We start from the raw sequence: 19,181 nt of genomic DNA on the forward strand, positions 1-19,181 counted from the left end.
GTCTAGAATCTAGACCAAACCTGCTCAGTAGGAACCAAATGGAACCCATATACGTAGTTTTCAATTTTCTAGCAGCCACACTAAAGAGAAAGACACGGATGAAACTCATTTTAATCATGTAATTTAGCCAATGCATCTAAAATATTGCCCTTTCAAAGTATTATCATTACACGCCATCAATGGAAAAAATAATTCATGAGAAATTCTACATCCCGTGTTATCATACGAAGCCTTTGAAATGTGCGCAGTAGTCACAACCCAGCCCAGCCATATTTCCAATGCTCAACAGCTGTGTGAAGCTTGTGGCGACCACAGTGGGCAGCGTTCTAACCACCCTGCTGAAGCAGTATTGTTTCTCTTCCCAGAACCTTGAAAATCAAGCTCTGAGAGATTTTCTCCATCCAAGGAACCCTTGGGAGAGCCCCTACCCCTCCTAGCCAGTGGGTTCCACTTACTATGTTCTCAGGAGCTACTGTGGATGACACACAGGCCAAGACACTTTCAAGGAGCCACAGAGGGATAAGAACTGGCTTCTACTCAAGCAGCTTATAGTCTAACTTGGGGAGCGGAGGGGAGTGAAAAATGTGCCAGACCCTTCGGCACACCAGGCCTTGAGGCTTCCCAGAGAGGGGAGGGTGGGTCTTGTGATTTCCAGCCCATTTTACAGATGAAGAAACTGAGACTAGAAGGCATATGGATCTTGCCCAGGGCCCACCCATGTGACTAGGCTAACCCGGGTTTGGATACAGGAGATGTCGGCAAAGCGACAGGAAGGCTTTTAGGGAGGAAGAGGGGCACACTTGGAGAATAGCTTTTGGGGGTGAATGAATGATGGGAGGTACACGGAAAAGAAGAAGGACACGAGGGTGCCAAGGATAAAGAAGGACCGGCTGTGTTTGCAGGCAGTCAAGAAGCAACCGGAGGATTCCCGGCAGAAGGCACAGCACCTGGGACCTCTAAGAGGCAGGGATTCTGGGCGCCGAGATGCCTCAGCACGGAGCCAGTGTGCATGGCACCGTATGAGAAGGGTCCAAGCCCGATCATCGAGCTATGCAAAAGCACCCAATGCCCCAAGCCCCAGCCCATAATGCCAGTGGAATCCAACTTCCCAAAATATTTACCAGAAGGCTCTGGGCACCAGACTCCATGCTGTAAACTTGGATGCCATTCCAACGCTGAACCGATAGATCTCCTGGAGAACAAGATAAACTCTCCCTCGCATTCTAAATAATGCACAGGAGGCGAGGAAGAGAACAGCATCGATCAACCCTCTCCAACCGGCCAACTTAAAAGGGATGATGGTCAGCAGCAAGGAAGGAGCAAGGATGCCGAGTCCTTATCGGACACATGGCTGCTCCAGACCCAAACAAAGCTCTTGGCAGGCATTCTTCTTCCACCAAGGGCGGGGGAAGGGGAGGACAAGGTCTCGATCCACAAAGGTCAAACCCATCCTCCTTGAGGATGATCAAGCCAGTATCGTTTGCCCTGATTTCCAGGCAGGAACAGTCCCTTCCATGAACTGAAATGCAGACTGGCCCAAGAAACGAGGCCCATAGATCTCCAACAGGCTGGGGTGGCCCAGATCTCAAATCCCTCACGATGGCACTATCCGACCAGAAGTCTCCCTTCGGGACTCGGGGAAAAGGCCCGCTGCCCTCGAGAGCACCAGCAAAGGAAGCGGCACAGTGAGTGGCTTCTGGACGGTGGACTGAAGGCAGGCAGGTCTCCCTGTCTCCTGTCCTCACCGCGGACTCTATGGATCGGGTACACAAGGAAATGCTGGGCATTTACTCCCAAGCCCGAGTTACCAACCGCCCCAACGGCTTCGGGCCCTGAGTCACACACCTGGCCAGTGGCACAGTCGGCTCTACTGGGCCGGCTGTCTCTCCAACCAGGGGCCTCACACACCAGCAGGCCACCCCAATGTCTCCTCCTCTCTGCCCCGTGCCCCCAGGCCCCAAACCCAGCTCAGACCACCGCCCTTCCTGGCTCGGTGACCTTAAGCGTCCTTCTGCCTGTGTAACAAGCCCAGAATCCTCGGGGGAAGGTGGGTCCCTGCCCGGGAGCCCCCGGGGCCCCCGCACCATCTCTGTCGCCCACTCCCAATTCCAGAAATGCGGCCCAGCCTCTCACACGGTCTGTCCGAGAAGCGGGCTTCCTAGCATAATATTTTCCTCCCACAGAACGTGAGAATAAAGGGCCCTTTGCTTGTCTCCTCAAATAACTGGCTCTCAACATAAAGCAATCTTCTGCCCAGTAAAAATATTTCTGTAAACCTGGGTAACTCTATCTGTGGTTCCTTTTCTGAAAGTCAAAAATCTTGGAGAGTGAAACATGGCAGAGGCAGACCGTAGGACAAGCTCATGAAGTCATGTCTACCCAGACAACTCCTCCTTAATACTGTGATTAATTTGCTGTTAACCACAGGGGCTTTGTGTCTTAATACTCTCAAAGCAGAGCACCAGTTCCCCCTTCTACAGGACAATATCCACCCCTCCCAAACCTGGGGTCCAGACAGGCAGGCAGGGGAGCCCCTGGCTGGGGCTTTGCTGAGATCGGGAAACTCCTTCAACCCCCGAAACACACAGGTGAGCGGTCACCTGGGGCTGGTCCTCGGCCAGGCAGGAGACAAGTGAGGGGTGTCCTAAGATCAGAATGTAAAGGTACCCACAATCACCCCCACACTAACCCTGAGACACCTGGATAAGTCACGGAAGCCTCCCTGGCTTTAGTTTTCCCAAAAGAAAATACAGATGAATGGAAATAGAATGGAAATAGACCTGAATCACCCCAACAACTTCTCAGCAAATGAAGATGGTCTCTCTGAACCCCTTCATCCACCAGACAGCAACCAAGCCCCTTCTGGGTGCTGTGTTGCGCCCCCAGAGAGATGGAGTGGGTTTCCCAGGAATCCTCCAGAACCTACCAGCAGCTCTGGACGCCTTGCTGAGCTATGAAGCATGTTTACTGAGTGCTTACTGCATGCTAAGCTGTAAGTTGCTCCATGCATTATTTCCTTTAATTCTCAAAACAACTCCAAGAGATGGGAACTTTTGTCTTCTCAATTTACAAGGGAGGAAATTAAGACCCAGTATCTATACAATCAACATAGTTCCCTATAAACCCAGATCCAAAGGCCAGGTCCAAAGATCTGTGGCCCATGGAATTAGAAGATCTACATGAGAAATAATAATAATGATAATAGTAATCATAAAGCTAAAAACAAAAAAGCCATAGAAAATAAGGCCAAGGTTCTTAACTAGGAGGCTATGGGTGCCCTAAAGTTGTAGTTAAAGGTGTGAGAGCCTTTATTTGAAGAGAATGACATCATCAGATTTAGCAGATTCCCAAAGGGGTCTTATTGTCTCCTTGAAGGTTAAGATCATCATCACTAGAATCGAGGAGCTTTAAAGAGGGCTGTGACCCACGTGGGCTCCCTGGAGGAGGTGACAAACTACCAGAGCTCTTCTGAGATCCAATGGCAGAGAATCAGCTAATTGCTCTGGCCACACCCCCACCCTCCAGCTGCTGACAGAAGCAGCAGTTCAGAAAGCTGTACTCTAGGGGCCAGACAAGACACAGAAGCTGGCCCCCTCCCTCCAGGGTGCCTTCTGCAGCTTTCTCCTCCCAGGTGTTTTTTCTCTGGGGAACCACCTACCCATCTCGCCTTTGGCCCTTGAGGTTTGGGACTGATCCCAGCAGCACTCCAGGATGACCATGTTGACCCAGGACTCTTGGAGACGGAGGGATTGGCTCTGTGATGGGCATGCCAGCCAAGTCAAAAACAATGGCAGCCCAGCCTGGGATCTGGCTAACCCACTCTCTTCCGGCCTGGAACAGCAGCCTGGACTGGGTGCCAAGCAGCCACCACCTGGGGAGAGTCTGTACCTGAAAATGAAGCTAACCGCTAACAGCAGAGCTGAAGGTACAGACCACCGGCCTGGGGCAGAGTTGGAGCTGTGGGATCCAGGGTCCCCGAATTCGATTCACCCTCTGAACTTCCCAGGCACACAGGCCAATAACATGCCTTTCATCAAACAGCAGAGATGTCTGAACAAACCCAAGGGATCCTAACTGACCCATACCAAGGAAGGTTGCACTCACTTAACCTGCAGCCCTCCTGAATTCTAAAGACACAAGGCCAGGGGAGACACTCTGGCTTTGCCAGAAAAGCAGAAGAGCCAGCCCTGGAGATCACATCAGGGAGTGTGGTGTGGGTGTCAGAGCAGGGGTGTGTGCAGGAGTAGAGTTATAGGAATCCATGCCATCCATCCAGGTAGACTACAGACATGAGCCCCGAAGTCACCTAGCTGCCCGATAGGGAATCAGTGCAATTAATTACTGACCATCCTTAGAATGGAAGGCTTGAGAGCCACAAAGAGCAAGAAGATTCAATGTACTGATAAGGTCTGATTTCCAAGATGCACTATTAACAAAGCAAAGTGCAGAACCAGATTATGACTGGTCAATTGAAAGGAACACAAGGTCTCTATCAATTTTCATGATTCCCCACCTCAAATCCATTTTTCAATTAACCTAAAAATACTAGTCTTATTGGCCAAGAAGGCTTCCGCTGTCTGGGCAGGGATAAGGGTGCACACATGCACACAGTAAGGTGGGAAGCACGCCGAGGAACTGGAAGAGGAACCAGAAATGGCAGGTGCCTGGAGAGAGGGGTGCTGGGACGCCAGCGGCAGAGGTGGCAAGGAGGCTTCTTTTTCATTACATAAACTTTAGTGCTATTTGAGAGACAGGACCTGACTTCCTGCTCCTCTGGGGTCACGCTCCTACAGACCAAACTCCTGGCGCCTCCAAGCCTCAGCCACCCCGCAAGTGTTCCTTGAGCACCAGCCATGTGCAGAGCTGGGCAAAGGGCCCCGAGGATGCAGCGGTGAGCCCTGCAGAACCAGCTCCTTAGACTCTGCCTTCTGGCTTCTGACGCCCCATCCTATTAGTGCTGACCCTGGCCCCCTTTCGTGTAAGTATTAAATGCCTGACCAATGGCTGGGAGGAGGTCTTTGCAGACCATAAAGCTCTAGCTCTTCCTCCTGGAGAAAAGCTGGCCCCTCTCTGCCCTGCCCCAGGAGCAGGCTGTGCCACCCAGCTGCACAAACCAGGACCAAAGGGACAGGTCCTCACCCAAGAAGCCCAGAAGCAAGACAGTAAGCAGCCTCACTCCCCTCCGCCTGAGGTTAAGAAGGCAGGGAAGGCCTGATCTATGAACCAGAAGAAGGTGCTCCAAGCCATCCACCTGGAAGAACCCTATAATCCTTCCCCTCACTGACGTAGCAGTGGCCAATGGGGCTGCCACCTCCAAGCTGGAGGGAAGCCAGGCCTCAGAGGAGCAAGGTCTGGAAGGACCCCAAGAAGGGCTTTGCCAGGGCTGTCTGGGGGCAGAGCTCTCTGCCCACCAGCAACTGCCTCAGATAACTCCTTTGACCGCCCTCAGGATAGGGGTTAGCCTAATGCTCTGCAGCCCTGGATCCTTCTCGATGGTCCAGAGCTATGCACTCCAGGAGCCGCTAGCTGCATGAGGTTGTTGAAATGAATTCGAATACAATATATTGGAAATCCAGGTCCCCAGTCCCAGAAGCCACATCCCAAGTGCTCAGGAGCCACAAGCAGTTAACGATACCCCTACTGGACGTGTGGACACAGAGCTTTGTCATCATCACAGAAAGTTCTATCAGACAGCGCTCATCTCGAGGTCCTTTTAACTCTCCTGCCTTCCAGTTATAAACCGAGGGTCCTGACAGGTCTGGAAAGAAAGGCCAGGTATCCACAGCTGTCCCTAGAATCGAAACACTTGTAGAAGCTGCGGCCACAGGGAAATGCACAGAAGGAGACAGGACCGTTGACTGAGCTGGTCGTGACTCAGGGACGGTGCCCCCCAGGATCCCTAAAGCTCTACAGGTGGGCCGTGCCCTCCCGACTCAGCCCTCCTCCCCCTCCGGCCCCTCCCCAATGCCTTTCCTACAGGGTCCACGAAGGACAGGTGTCACCCAATACAGAGAGGCTCTGATTCAGAGAGCATCCGGGTGGAAGGGGGGTCCCCAAGGGCTCTGCATCCAAGACAGCATGCAGGAGGTCGCCGTAGGCATGGCCCTCGCTGCACCCTGCACCCCTCCCCACCCCACGTCTCTCTCCCGCCACTGTCTTCTCTCTCCACCCCCCTGCAAAGTCTCTCCATAAATCTCCTGCACACGTGATCCCCTTCTCACGTCTCATTCTCTTCTAAAATCTATGGGCTTTTTGAAAAACACAAAAGTATCCACACTCCTTGGATGGGGGTGGGGGGGGTAGTCAAACAATGTAGAAACATCTAATGTGAAAAGTGAAACTCCTTCTCTCCTCACTGCCTCCCACCATTCTAGTCCTCGGGGAAGCAGCCTTTGTCAGTGTATCCTTCCAGATCTTTCCCTGCACACCTGCAAATATATAGACACGGGCCTGAATAGACTTTTGTATCCTGCAAAAAAAAAAAAAAAAAAAAAACGGGACCACATCATGCTTCTGTTTTGCTCTCACTTTGCTCATTCAATGGCATTTCAGGGGCCTCCTTCCCGTCAACCCGCTGCCCAGCCCGCTGCCCACCCTCACTCGCCCTGGTTTCACAAGGCGCGGAAAGATCCGTGACACAGCCGCCCCGTGTTTGTTAGCTGTCTCCTAGTGACTGATATTAGAGTTGCTGCACATTTTTCATCCTTCCGAATAAGGAGCCATAGACGTTCTTGTGCTCTGCTCACGTGCAAGGTTCCCTCAGCCCCCTCCTGACCCAGGCCCAGCCTGCCTCCGCTGTCATCCCACCAAGACCACACTCCTGCCACCCCCAGCGGCACGCACCAGGATCCCAGATCCATCAGGGGACACCCGGCAGTCCCCTTCCCGACCCAGCCTCCGGACAGGTTCTCTCCCAGGAGACCATCCTCTCTGCTAGACTACGTTGACGACCCCCTGTAAATGCCATCTCCCAGTAATTACGCCCCCCGTGTAGTCCCTTCCCCTGAACCTGGCTTCGATCTGTGACCTGCTTTAACAAAGAGAATGCAGCGCTGCCAATTCCGGGCCTGCGCCTTCGGGAGGACTGGCAGTTTCCGCTTCGGCACCCCCAGGAAGGCAGCCACCAGGCAAGGGGTCAGTTTACCCCGAGACCACCATACCATGAGGAAGCCAGCTTCCCAGCCCCCAGCCTCTGCTGGGCCTCCACCCCCTGCTCGGTGGCAGCCTGAGTCCCGCTCTCCCTAGCTGGGCCTGACACTTCCATCCACTGTGCCCGTCTCTCATCTGCACAACATGGGGGAACAAGACACTGGAAAAACCGCACATAAAGCACGAGGTGGCTTTCACACTCAAGAGTCTGCACTATTACCACCAACACACTTGTCCCCCACCAAAACCTCATCTCCCAAGCCAGGGAACAACAGGCCAAATCCAGCTGCCTGGGTCCACCCAAAGAAACTATTTTCTAAAAACATTATTTGGTTGATGGTTTTTTTTTTTTTTTTTTTTTTTTTTAATTAGAATGACTTCACATGAAAATCCAGATGGCTAGATTCTCTTAATGACCCGATGTGGCAACACTAGGGCTGCATTTGCACATGGCAACCACTGGCAGGGGCTAAGCGATGCTGCACACTTGAGACAGGATGTGTGCCCCTGGGGGACCCCAGTCCCCACTCCTCCTACATGTCTCCCACCCAGCCCACGATGTCCTTGATATGACTTCTCTGGCCCTTTAAACTCTGACCATCCTTCAGAGCTTCTCACACGCCACCTCCTTCAGGAAGTCCTCCCCAAATCTCCATAGCCTGGTGTCTCTTGCGGCTTTATAACCCTAATAGCTCACATGGACTGGGCACACACTTCTGTGCCCGGCAGTTACAACCCTTCTACCGTCGGAGTCCCCACCACCAGCTTGTGAAGCGGATTCCATTACCATACCCACGTTACAGAGGAGGGAACCGAGGCCCAGACTTGATTCTTCTACTGGCCTCCCCACCCCTATCCATTCCCCACCCTTCTCTATGCTGCTCTGTGCCCCCGGGGAAGCTGACCTCCTTAGACCAATTTGCTGAAGCTTCCTGGTCTCTGGCTCCTGGCTTTGGACAATGGGAGGTCCTGGCAGGAAACCTGAGGACACAAGGAGAGGTTGGGGTATTTCTTCCCACCCCCCACTCCCTCTGTCCCACGTCTCTATGGTTCATCTTCCACATATAGAGCTCTTGCCTGGCTTTTCCACTTCCTCAGCAGTGTTTCCTGTAGGTATCCAAATCCAAAATATCCAACATTTCCTCCCCTGCCCTTTCTGCCCTGGGACAGTGATATCTCCCTGCCTTTTGCCAGGGGCCAAGTACTCTGGGTGCCTCAATACCCCGTGAAGTTTCTGTTAATCCTTCCCACATCTTTAGAAGTTAGTATCTGCTAGCACCCAGGATATCGGGCTCCAGAGTGCTCGCTCTTTAACCATCACCTACACAGCCTCAAGCCCTATTCTCCTTCTCCTGGTCCTTCCCCTGCTGGTGGTCTCAAGGGTCCCCTGGATGAGCCCTAAGAGCCAAAGGCTCTGCCCAGGTCAATGCAGACATTCCAGAATCTCTGCCTGAGCCAAGAAGATAGAGTCACTTGATTCCTCTTTATCCTCCAAATTATTTTTACAACGGAGAGCCTGTCCTCACATTCCTTCTTCCCAGCCACAAGAGCTCCCCCACTTCTGCCCTGCTGGATCCTCACACAGGGCCTGCCATTTGTCTTCTCTCTAGACAAAGACCAAGGTCCACAACTCGCCTGAGCAGGCTGCCTTGCCTAGACTGTGGTCCCTCCTCAGCCAAATGAACTTCAATCAGCATCTCAAACAAACTGGAGGCTTTCTCACACACTACTGGCCCATCTAGCAGGCACTCAGAGCGCTATTACATGACCCCCCACCTTGCTCCCCACCACCCCTTCCCTGATTCACCCTTGAGCTGAGATCAATGGCTCCTCCAAGACCACCTGACCCAAGGCCAGTTGGCACCCCCTGCTCTAGACCCTCAGAGCCCCCAGAGTGTCCTCCAACATTCCCCTAACACTATCTTCATTGTTCAGTATCCACTACCCAAACCATGAGCCAATCTAATGGCACTATTGATGCAAAAATCCCAAGTGAAAGATAAGCAGATCAAATACAGCATTTTAGAACAGCCATGTGTCGTGATGAAGAAGGATTACGTTTGGGAATACAAAGGAAGTTGAACACTAGGAAATCTAGTGAGGTAAATCTGTACATAGTCATTTGTTACAATTGCAAAGGTTGACAACACCCCAATAGCACTGGACAGAATTCAATAATAATTCCTGGTTTCAAAAATATTAGCAAGCCAGGGGTTAAAGAAAGCTTTCTTAACTAGATAAGCAACAAACTGTTATTAGATAGTATGGAAGATTCTAACCAATGCAATAAGATAAGAAAAACGGATGAGAGGCAAAGATGAACGTTCAGGTCCACTAAACTCTAAGCTCAGTGGGGTAGGAGCTATGCCGTATGCTTCATAGTTTCCATACCACCCTAAACACACCCAAATATCTGTGGAAGGCACAGCCACCCAGATGAGGGCTGAGCCCCATTCAATGTTCTCAAAGCACCCAGTACTCCTCCTCTGAGATACCCATCACAACTTAAATTGTGTCATTTGTTTTTAAAAATACTTCTCTTTGTTGGAGGGGATGTGGAGAAAGGGGAACCCTCTTACACTGTTGGTGGGAATGCAAGTTGGTGCAGCCACTTTGGAAAACAGTGTGGAAATGCCTCAAAAAATTAAAAACCGAGCTACCCTATGATCCTGCAATTGCACTACTGGGTATTTACCCCAAAGATATAGATGTAGTGAAAAGAAGGGTCATCTGTACCCCAATGTTCATAGCAGCAATGGCCACAGTTACAAAACTGTGGAAGAAGGCAAGATGCACTTCAAGAGACAAATAGATAAAGACGATGTGGTCCGTGTATACAATGGAATATTATGCAGCCATGAGAAAGGATGAATACCCAACTTTTGTATCAACATGAACAGGTCTGGAGGAGATTATGCAGAGTGAAATAAGCCAAGCAGAGAAAGTCAATTATCCCATGGCTTCACTTACTTATGGAGCATAAGGAATAACATGGAGAACATTGGGAGAAGGAGAGGAGAAGTGAGTTGGGGGAAATCAGAGGGGGAAACGAAACCTGAGAACTGGACTCTGAGAAACAAACTGAGGGTTTTGGAGGCCAGGGGGATGGGAGGTTAGGTGAGCCAGGTGGTGGGTACTAAGGAGGGCACGTGTTGCATGGAGCACTGGGTGTGGTGCATAAACAATGAATTTTGGAACACTGAAAAAAAATTAAATTACAAAAAAAAATACTTCTCTTTTCCTACTAGAGTATAAACTCCATGAACACAAGTGCCATGCTTCGCGGGCGCAGCGAATGTTTACCAGGCCCAAAGTAGGTACACTACATCCACTCCATGGAGAGGAAGGACTATCTGTGGATGACTAAAATGCATTCATGGTTGCTAAGTTATAATAAATGATTTTATCCTACTTCATAGCTGGAAAACCCCAGGCCCAGAGAAGGGAGGTGACGCCATGCCACCATGGCCTCCTCTGTGGGTCCTCTGAAAGGCACGAGCCCCCCACCAGGCCACGCACACAGGGCGCTGCCCATGTGGCTCAACGAGTTCAGAAAGTGAAGCCCAGACCCGTCCCTCCAAACGAATGCACAACCAGGGCACCCCCAGGTGGCCACAGCCACCTCTCTGGGGCCAGGGCTGACCCGTAGCGGGACCCGAACTTTCCTCGCAAAGCCTCGTGATAGTTGTCCCCACGGACAAACAGCCTCCCACTGCTTCCCCCCATGAAGTTATCAAAGAATTACTTATGTCTCTGCAAGTGCTTGTTTGGAAAAGCTTCTCCGCCCCACCTGGGCTTGGCAGGAGGGACAGCATCCTTGGGCCCGCCCTTCGGGGAGTGATCCGGCTTTTCCTCCAGCCCCTGAAGGCTCTCGGCCATTCTTCATGTGGAGAGTCTGAGGCCAGCCATAAAGAAGCAGGCAGCCTCCCAGGATAAACGGAGCACGGTGACATCAAAGACCGCCTTCCAGATTAAACAACTGAGGCCTTCAGCTCTCTCTGGCGTTTCTTCCAGGATATTCTGGGCTCCTGCCTCAGTTCTCCCTCAGATGGAATGGCAGACATTTTGTTTGTGAGAGTCTGAATTTTTTTCCTTCCTCAGGGGCGAGGGGGAGAGGGAGGAGGCACGGGGGAAGGCAGGGTGGGGAGGGAGAGAGCGAGAGGAAGAGAAAGAATGTCTGTGAGAGACAAGAGCCACAAAAAAGAACATGTGTGAGCGAAAAAGAAAGGGAAGTCAGGGAGGCAGCCGGAAGCGCCTGCTTTGGAATCCAACAAGCAACCTAAAAATTCCAAAAGTTTCTAAACCAAAGCACACTGCAAACCCACAGCCAGGGAGGGAGGCAATAATAAGAGCCCCCGAGCTGGGATCTGTGGCTGCCTGGCTCTCCAAGGCTAGCAGATCCCTTTGTGGGCCGGGGCACCGGCCCCTTCACCGGAGGGTCCCTTGGCACTCCTCTTTCTCAGACACATCAGGTAAACCAAGGCAAGGGACCCTCTTCCCTCAGGAACCATCCCTGTGGTTGGCTTGTTACTACTCCTCTCGCCCTTGGGGTGCCTCTCTCTGCCTTGAGTACAATCCAATCCCACACCGCAGGCCCCCCATATCCTACCACCGCTGGGCTTCTGGCCCTTCAGCCGACCCTCCTCTCCACGCAGGGTAGCAGGGCCCACCGATCCATCCCAACACCTGGAGTAATGCCCCCGAGTCCCCAAGTCCATGACGCTCTCCATTCAGCAGCTCCATAAGCATGCTGCTGGCTGGGGCAGCAGGCTGAACACCCACCCGGTCCCTCCACCTGTCTCGGGGACGGGTAGCTCACATGTGCCAGGGGCCAGTAACGCACAGGACTTTTCAGAAAGCCTGAGCACCAGGAGAGCTCTGTGGGCCCCACACGCTGTAAGCCACTTGAAGTCCGCTCTCCCAACACAAGCAGCACCGAGTTCCCAGGGACAATGTCGAATCCCGGGCCTCCCACAGGTACTCTGTGCACGATTACCAACTTTCTCCTCCCACACCCTCTTCCTCAGGGCCTCTCAGCTCTCTATTTAAATGCCACCTTCATTCAGCTTCCCCCACGTACTCCAGTCTGTTGATGTCCTGATTCCTTCGTCTCCTTTAAATCAGACTAGAAGCCATGGGAGGGCAGGGACCACAGCTCGTTTAGGTACCCTGTATCCTCGATGCCTGGCCCAGCTAGGGATTTCATAACGAATAACAATTCATTATATATCATGATTAATAGATGAGTGCCTGACAACAAAGGCCTGGTCCCACTCTTCCTTCTGCCTGAGGAAGAGGATCTGGGAGAGAATGAGGCAGGGATGGTGCCCTAATCGATCTTCATTCATTCATTCATCCAGCAAAGACATCATGAGTCCCCACCACGTGCCCTCGGGCTAACGCAAGGAAGATGTATTCCCGTGAAAGTAATTCTTTCCTTGCTGACTTTCCATAGACTTTTTTTTTTTAAGATTTTATTTTTTTAATGTATTTGAGAGACAGAGATCACAAGTAGGCAGAGAGGCAGACAGAGAGAGAGCAGAAAGCAGGCTCCCTGCTGAGCAGAGAGCCCGATGTGGGGCTCGATCCCAGGACCCTGAGATCATGACCTGTGCCGAAGGCAGAGACTTTAACCCACTGAGCCACCTAGGTTCCCCTTTGTAAACTGTTTTAAGCACTCATAGGGATGGTTGGGTCCCTGTGGGTCCCTACTGGAGCTTCTTGGCGCAAAGAGGAGTCCTCTCTGCCCATCCGGGGCCTACCCTCTCTCCTCACGTTGGCCAACCCCACTGGGTGAGGGGAAGCACCATTCCCCCGAGTTCTAGGACCTGGGAGACATGCCAAGCCTGCTTCCTGGTTCAGCCTCTCCCTGGGTTTATTACATACAGTTTGTACGAAATGTGAAAGTGCAGGGGCTGTTCCTGAATTCAAGGGACTAGAACATGCATGGGCCTGACTCAGGAGAACTTCTTTCCCAAAGAGAAGTTCCGAAGGCAGGATGAGATGCTCCTCGAAGTCTCCCAGAGACCACATCACAGAGATTTATTAAAGCCTTGCCCACCACCCGCCCTCCAGAGGAACCCGGCCTAATTGAAAGCCAGAAGCCCCAGCTGGCGCTTTGCCCAGCTCGGGCCTCCCCAGTCTCTCCCCGCACCCCCACCCCCGGAGTAAAGAAAGCTGCCAGGTGGGGCTACAGAGCTGATCCTGGGTGCCACGGGCAGAGGAGACCCTCCTGGAGAACCCAAAGATGCCTCCACCAACCTCAAAGCAAATCATCTTCTAATTCTGAAAACACCAAATATTTAATTTATGCTTTACCTCAAATGTCAAGTCTACCTCCCGGCACATAGCTTTGAAACCACGTAAGGAGGCCTAACGCTTTCCATATGGTGAAGACATGGGGCCTTTTAATTGTGCCAACTGGTATCATTCAAGGGTGATTCCCCTGGAATCTGGCAACTGGGGCAGCAGCTGGGCCAACAGCCAGCCTCCAACCCCATCACCCAGCCCTGCATGGCCTCGCGGGCTCCGACACAGCCTGCGCCCTCCCAATCTTCCCCAAACATCAAAATGCACTAGGTGCCCCGTAATTAAATTACCAGCCTGCAGGACAGCCACCTTCAACCCCGAAGCAGGTTTGCCAGGCCCGCAGCTCTCCGCCCCATTCCTAAGGCAGCTCTGCTAAAAGAGCAAAAGGGCCAAACCCGGGGTTGGGGGCAGGTGGGGGGATGGGGGGGTGGACAGGGCATGGCCTTAAACCTGGTCTTACACATTCACATCGGTGCCCACAGGTACAAAGCTCGGAGCACAGGGCCCCCAGGTTCTCCTTGTTCAGGCATGCTGCCATCAGCTTCTCCACGTCCCCTACACGACTCCATCCCTCTACCAACATTTTCCAATTCACCCATTATATTCTAGGACATTCTCCAGACCCGGTATTCCCGATTGGTGTTCTCTCATAACTGCCTGTTACAGCTTTGTGTTTACCACTCCTTCTTTATCTCTTTGAGATTATTAGGCTTATTGAAACTTCGAAGTGTCTATTGCATTGCTGTCCGGCATAGAAATCGTTCACTTCATTGTTCGTGGCTCAGAGTACTTGGACCTGTCCCCATCCCTCATTATTGTTCTCCTCTGAGCTCCCCGAGTGCTTGAAGCCCCGCCCTCAGTCCGTGTCCATCCAAGTGCATCTACAGTGGACGGTGGGGCAGGGGAGGGGGGAAGCCTCTGGATTCATCATCTGGGCTCCCATCTCTGCCCAACCTGTGCCTCAGCAAACCTCCTAGTATCTTTCTCCCTTTTGAACTCATTTTGAAGGGTCACTTGCCATAACCTCGCCAGGGCTGAAGATATTATTACACCCATTTAGCAGATGAGCTTAGATAAAATGGCTTATAGGAGATGGTGAGCTCTAGTGGCAGAGCCTGGCCTCATTTATTTTCATGCTCGGGATGGCAGGCTTAGGTTAGTGCCAGCAAAGTCACCCTCTCCCGCCCCAGGACCTTCCAAGCAACTGGGACCCACCCTAAACATTGACTAAGCTACTCAGACTGGGTCAGGAAGGAAGAGGGCCAGCAGGTGCCCCTCCTGCTCCTGCCGGCCCACCACCGGCCTCTTCCCAAAGTACTCAGCAGCTGGTCAGCATGCTGCTCTCTGGAAATGAGTAAGGGAAGAACCCTCTGGGCAGGTGTTCTAGCACAGACCTTTGCCACTCGTGGCCCGGTTCTCTAGAAAGTGCTTCCGAAGGAGAGAGAAAGACAGAGTCCCCATCAGCCGGCTCGCAACTTTATAGGGTTAGGAAGAGGAGTGAGACAATGTAAGCAAAGTGCCTGACATCCACAGGAACTTAATAAATAGTGATGTTCATTGCAGTAATAATAATGCACTTCACTTCAGTGAAAGGCAGGCAGAGTGGAGACAGAGACCGTCCATACGCCAGGCCTAGGGCTGCCGGAGGGACCTCTGCCAGCGCCCGGCATCCAGCAGACCTTGGAGCCCACACCCTACCTCCTGACAATCTAATGGAAGAGCCTATACAGCCACCCTTTTTGCCCCACTGGGAATCACAGAAATTAACCTCGGCGGGAGGCTGCCCACTGCTGTCTCATTCAGTGTTTCTCCTAAACTTCGGGCATTCCGTTTCCACAGTTACAGTTTTGACCACTTGTACTTAATAGTGTGCTTGGAATCAACTTTCAACGCCTTCTTTCAATTTAGCTTCATCCTAAGTGATAATATCATGGGTTTGATGTCCTAGTTATTATCTTTTCCAGCAACAGAAACGCTTGACTATTAAGATAACAAACATTCCTTCAGGCACCACCTGAAATCAGTGCACAGGCCCCCCCCACTGCGCAGCCTCCCACCTTGGGCTTCCCCTGACCTCTCCCAGGGTGGGCTCGTCATCCCCACCCCAGCAGATCTGGTGGCTGGGCCAGGGCTGGTAGGAACCCCGGTGTCCAGGTCCCAGTCCCCAAAGCAGAACTCCCCAGGAAGCAGAGTCTCCCTCCCCCTAGTATCTTGAATGAGGCCGGCCCTCCACCACCCAACATATGTCACACGGATGGCTCTGCCTCTCACATCTTCAAACATGTTTTGAACAAACATTAATGACCCCTGAGTGTTTCTCTGAGAGAGGGGGTGAGGAAGGGAGGGGGAGCAAGCACCACCCCATGCTGTCCTCAGCTGGGGGAAGAAAACAGGCAACAAAATTCCATGACTTCACCAAAGCCACAGACTTCAGCTGGGGCCCCCCTCCCCACCCTCCCTCATCTCCCCCAATGGCAACTTTTACTGGTTCGCATTCCTCTTGCTGGGAATACTACTATTTAATTAAAAACGACAGACTTTTGTTTTCTTCTCCTTCCTTCCTCCTCCCTCCCATCCTCTAGGACTGGATGCCAAGGAGACCCACCAAAAACATGCGGGTAACATTTGTTATGGCTTTGAAGATAAAAGTCAATTGAAGTAAGCCCTCGCTGTATTTCAAGTTTCCCCTAAAGCATGGAGCAAGCTGCCTGGCAGTTGAGGAAAGGAAAAAAAAAAAAAAAAAAAGAAAGAAAGAAAAGAAAAAGGGGGACTGCAAATAAATGTCATTCTGCAGGAATACTTTGTAAAAATAAACAGGCTGAAAAAACCCAAAACTTGATTAATGGAAATCCACTCAGTTGGCCTCTGTCTTGAGCTGCAAATGCATTTGTTCGTATAGCTAAATCGGATCATTTTCACCAGGCTTTAAATAAGTAAGTAGATCAAAAACTATAAACGGTGGGGGAAGAAAGGGAAGTTTGTAGTTCTGTTTCTAAAGGGCCCCAACTGCAGTGCCCCCCACCCAGCTAGTTTTGACCTTTCCTGGGGGACAGCAGCTCCAGTGCCAGCCCAGCCAGAAGAGGAAGAAAAAGGAAGAGAAAGCCCCCCAGCTAAGCGAGGCAATGGGAAGAGGTGCGATGGGGGCTTCTTCCAGATGCAGAAATTATTCCATACATGCACAGGCGTGGACTTTATCGCCAGGCTCACCTCCCAGCGACCAGCCCAGGAGCCACGGCCCCAGTACCAGAGAACGTACACACACACACACACACACACATCTGAATCTGAAACCTCCACAGGCCCCTCCCCAGCCCCATGGACAAGACCAAAGAACTAACCAGACCTGAGACTCAGTCTGTTCCCCTCTAAGTTTAAAAAAAAAAAATTAAATGTCACATCAAAAAGTTGATTCATCCTTTGATCCTTGGCTTGCTCGAGTTCCACGCAGACCATCTGAAAGCCCCGTGCAGAGTTCCCGAGCTCCGAGGACATCTGTGAGCACCAGTCCCAGGCCAAGAGCTGAGGCTGGACTCACTCACTCCCCTGTCTCATCCACCGCTCCCCCAGGAACAGCTCCAACCCCAGCAACCTACTGGGGGAAGGCTCAGGGTGGGCCCTGGCGACAGCAGCAGGAGAGCCGCTCTCTCCGTGTGGGCCAAGTGAAGAGGTACCAGGTCTCAGTGCCCCCCAGGCTCTGCTACCCAGATCACAGCCTCTTCTACTGGGCTTCCTGACTGAGCAGATGGAGTGATGAATGCCACAGACACTTGGAACACATTTGGAGGCCAGCACAGTCCCGTCCTCCACCCAGATGCCTTCCCTGTCTTCCTAGCAAGCACACCCCCTCTAAATCCACCTTTGAATACTGGCCACAGAAACAAGGTAGAGAGGTCAGTGCAGGCCCCCAAACCCCTCCAGCACACACAAGCTTCCCCACATACCAGACCTGCACCACCTCCTCACCTAGGACTTTTCCCTCCCCAGACAGCCCTCCACCGCCAGCTGGATGGGAGACCGACACCCGAGCCACCTCTAAGGTTCCCCAAGACATGTTGGTGGGGCAGAGGCAGCTGCAAAGGGACTTCTGGACTTAGAAGCTGTGCCGAGAGGGTGCCAGAAGTTGGGGTTGGTTGGGTAAGGAGACCCGTCTCGGGCTGAAAGGTAGGTGAGGATCGTACCCGGGTTCCTCTGCCAACCGTGTCAGCCGCGCGCAGCTGTCGGGGTCCAGAGCTACCGCCGGGGCAGCGCTGCCTCCCGATCCACTCCTCGATGCCTTTCCGAGCCCAGGCGGCGCTCACGGCGAAGCTGTCACCTGGGGCGGGGAAGACACGAAGCCCCTGAGTCTGGCCCCTGGAAGTTACCCGACACAGAGTGGGCGCGGCAGAGACAGCGGGGACAAGATGGGGGGTGAGCGCCGGGGCACCATCCGGGAGAGAGGGACGCAGGTAATCGGAAGAAAGGGGTTCAGCTAAGCCTCAGGGGGCAGAGACCCAGATGGGATCCTAAAGGGGGAGCAGCACCCTGGAGAAAGGGTGTGGGGATCAGAAGAGGCAGCGATAGAGGCAGGACTGCTGAGGAGCGGGGCGAGGGTCGGGTGCAGTGAGCACGGGACGGGTGCAGGGAGGACGAGTGCACGGAGCACGGGATGAGGGGAAGAGGGAAACTGGGGGTGAGAAGAGGAGCGCAGTGGGCGCAAGAGCCCAGCTTTCGGGAGGAGGGACTGAGGGCCCGAAGGAGAGGGGCAGGATCTTGGGGGAAGGGGCTTAGGAGTCTGAAGAGAGGGCTCAGAGAGCGCGGAGGGCGAGGACCGCAAAAGGAGGGGTTGGGGGTCAGAAGAGAGAGCACAGGACGGCGGTGGGGCAGAAAGGGGGGCGCGAGGACTGCTCCCGGAGCGGGTTTGTGGGAGCGGTGGCCAGAGCTGGGGGTGGGGGTGGCCCTGGTAATAAGATCCCGCGGGCTAGGCCATTCCGCCGCGGTTCGCGGTGCTTCCCCGTCCATCCCCCCGGTCCGTGCCCCGCGCGCCCCTACCTTCCGGACTCTCCCTGCGCTTGCACACGGCGGCTGCAGGCACATCGCGCGCGGCGGCGGCGGCGGCGGCGGGAGCCGGAAAGAAAGGAGAGGCAGAGAGTTAGCAATCGCGGGGGCGAGGGCGGCCAGGGCCAGGGGGCCGGCGCGCGGGCGGGGACACTGACCCGGCTTGGAGTGAAGTTTCCCCATGCTGGGGGCGCGGCGGGCGGGGGCGTCCCTAAGCCATGCGCTCGGCCCGCGGGGCCGGCGGCTCGCCGCGCCGCGCCGCGCCGCGCCTCGCCTCGCCTCGCTCTCCTCCTCCCGGAGCAACCCCGAGCCGAGCGGAGCCCGAGGCGGCGCCGGGACCCGCTCCTGCCGCCGTCGCTGCGGCCCGACTGACGCCCGGGCGCGCCGAGCCCCCAGCCCGCCGCCGCGGCCCGCGCCTCCCCGCGCGCCCATTGGCCGGGCGCGGCTCATCAAAGGCGAGGCGGGCCGCGGAGAGGGCGGGCTGGGGGCGGGCTGGGGGCGGGCCGGGGGGCGGGCCGGGAGGGGCGGGCCGGCGGGCCGGGGCGTGGCTAGTCGCCGCGGGGCCGACACAGCGCCCCCCTCCAGGCTGAGGTCTTCAGCTGGGCGCGGGGTCGGCGGGGCGGACAGGTCCAGGGACCTGCACCGGAGACCCAGGGACCCGGGTGGGGGAAGGGCCTCTGTCCAATAGG

At 53.9% G+C, this 19,181-nt stretch overlaps 1 protein-coding gene across 1 annotated transcript in view; it reads right to left on the reverse strand.

Annotated features, from left to right (window-relative positions):
- The window catches only part of NKD1 (NKD inhibitor of WNT signaling pathway 1), an 83,334-nt gene extending 64,450 nt beyond the window's left edge, over window positions 1-18,884 (reverse strand). The window contains exons 1-3 of the mRNA XM_059151164.1: window positions 18,651-18,884; window positions 18,487-18,519; window positions 17,637-17,770 (exon numbers count right to left, since the gene is read on the reverse strand). Coding sequence (XP_059007147.1) covers window positions 17,637-17,770; window positions 18,487-18,519; window positions 18,651-18,675 — 192 coding nt within the window. The 5' untranslated portion in view covers window positions 18,676-18,884. The remainder of the gene's footprint in view (window positions 1-17,636; window positions 17,771-18,486; window positions 18,520-18,650) is intronic.
- Window positions 18,885-19,181: the final 297 nt, after the last annotated feature.

The sequence above is a fragment of the Mustela lutreola genome, chromosome 16 (assembly GCF_030435805.1).
Source record: "Mustela lutreola isolate mMusLut2 chromosome 16, mMusLut2.pri, whole genome shotgun sequence".
NCBI lineage: Eukaryota > Metazoa > Chordata > Mammalia > Carnivora > Mustelidae > Mustela > Mustela lutreola.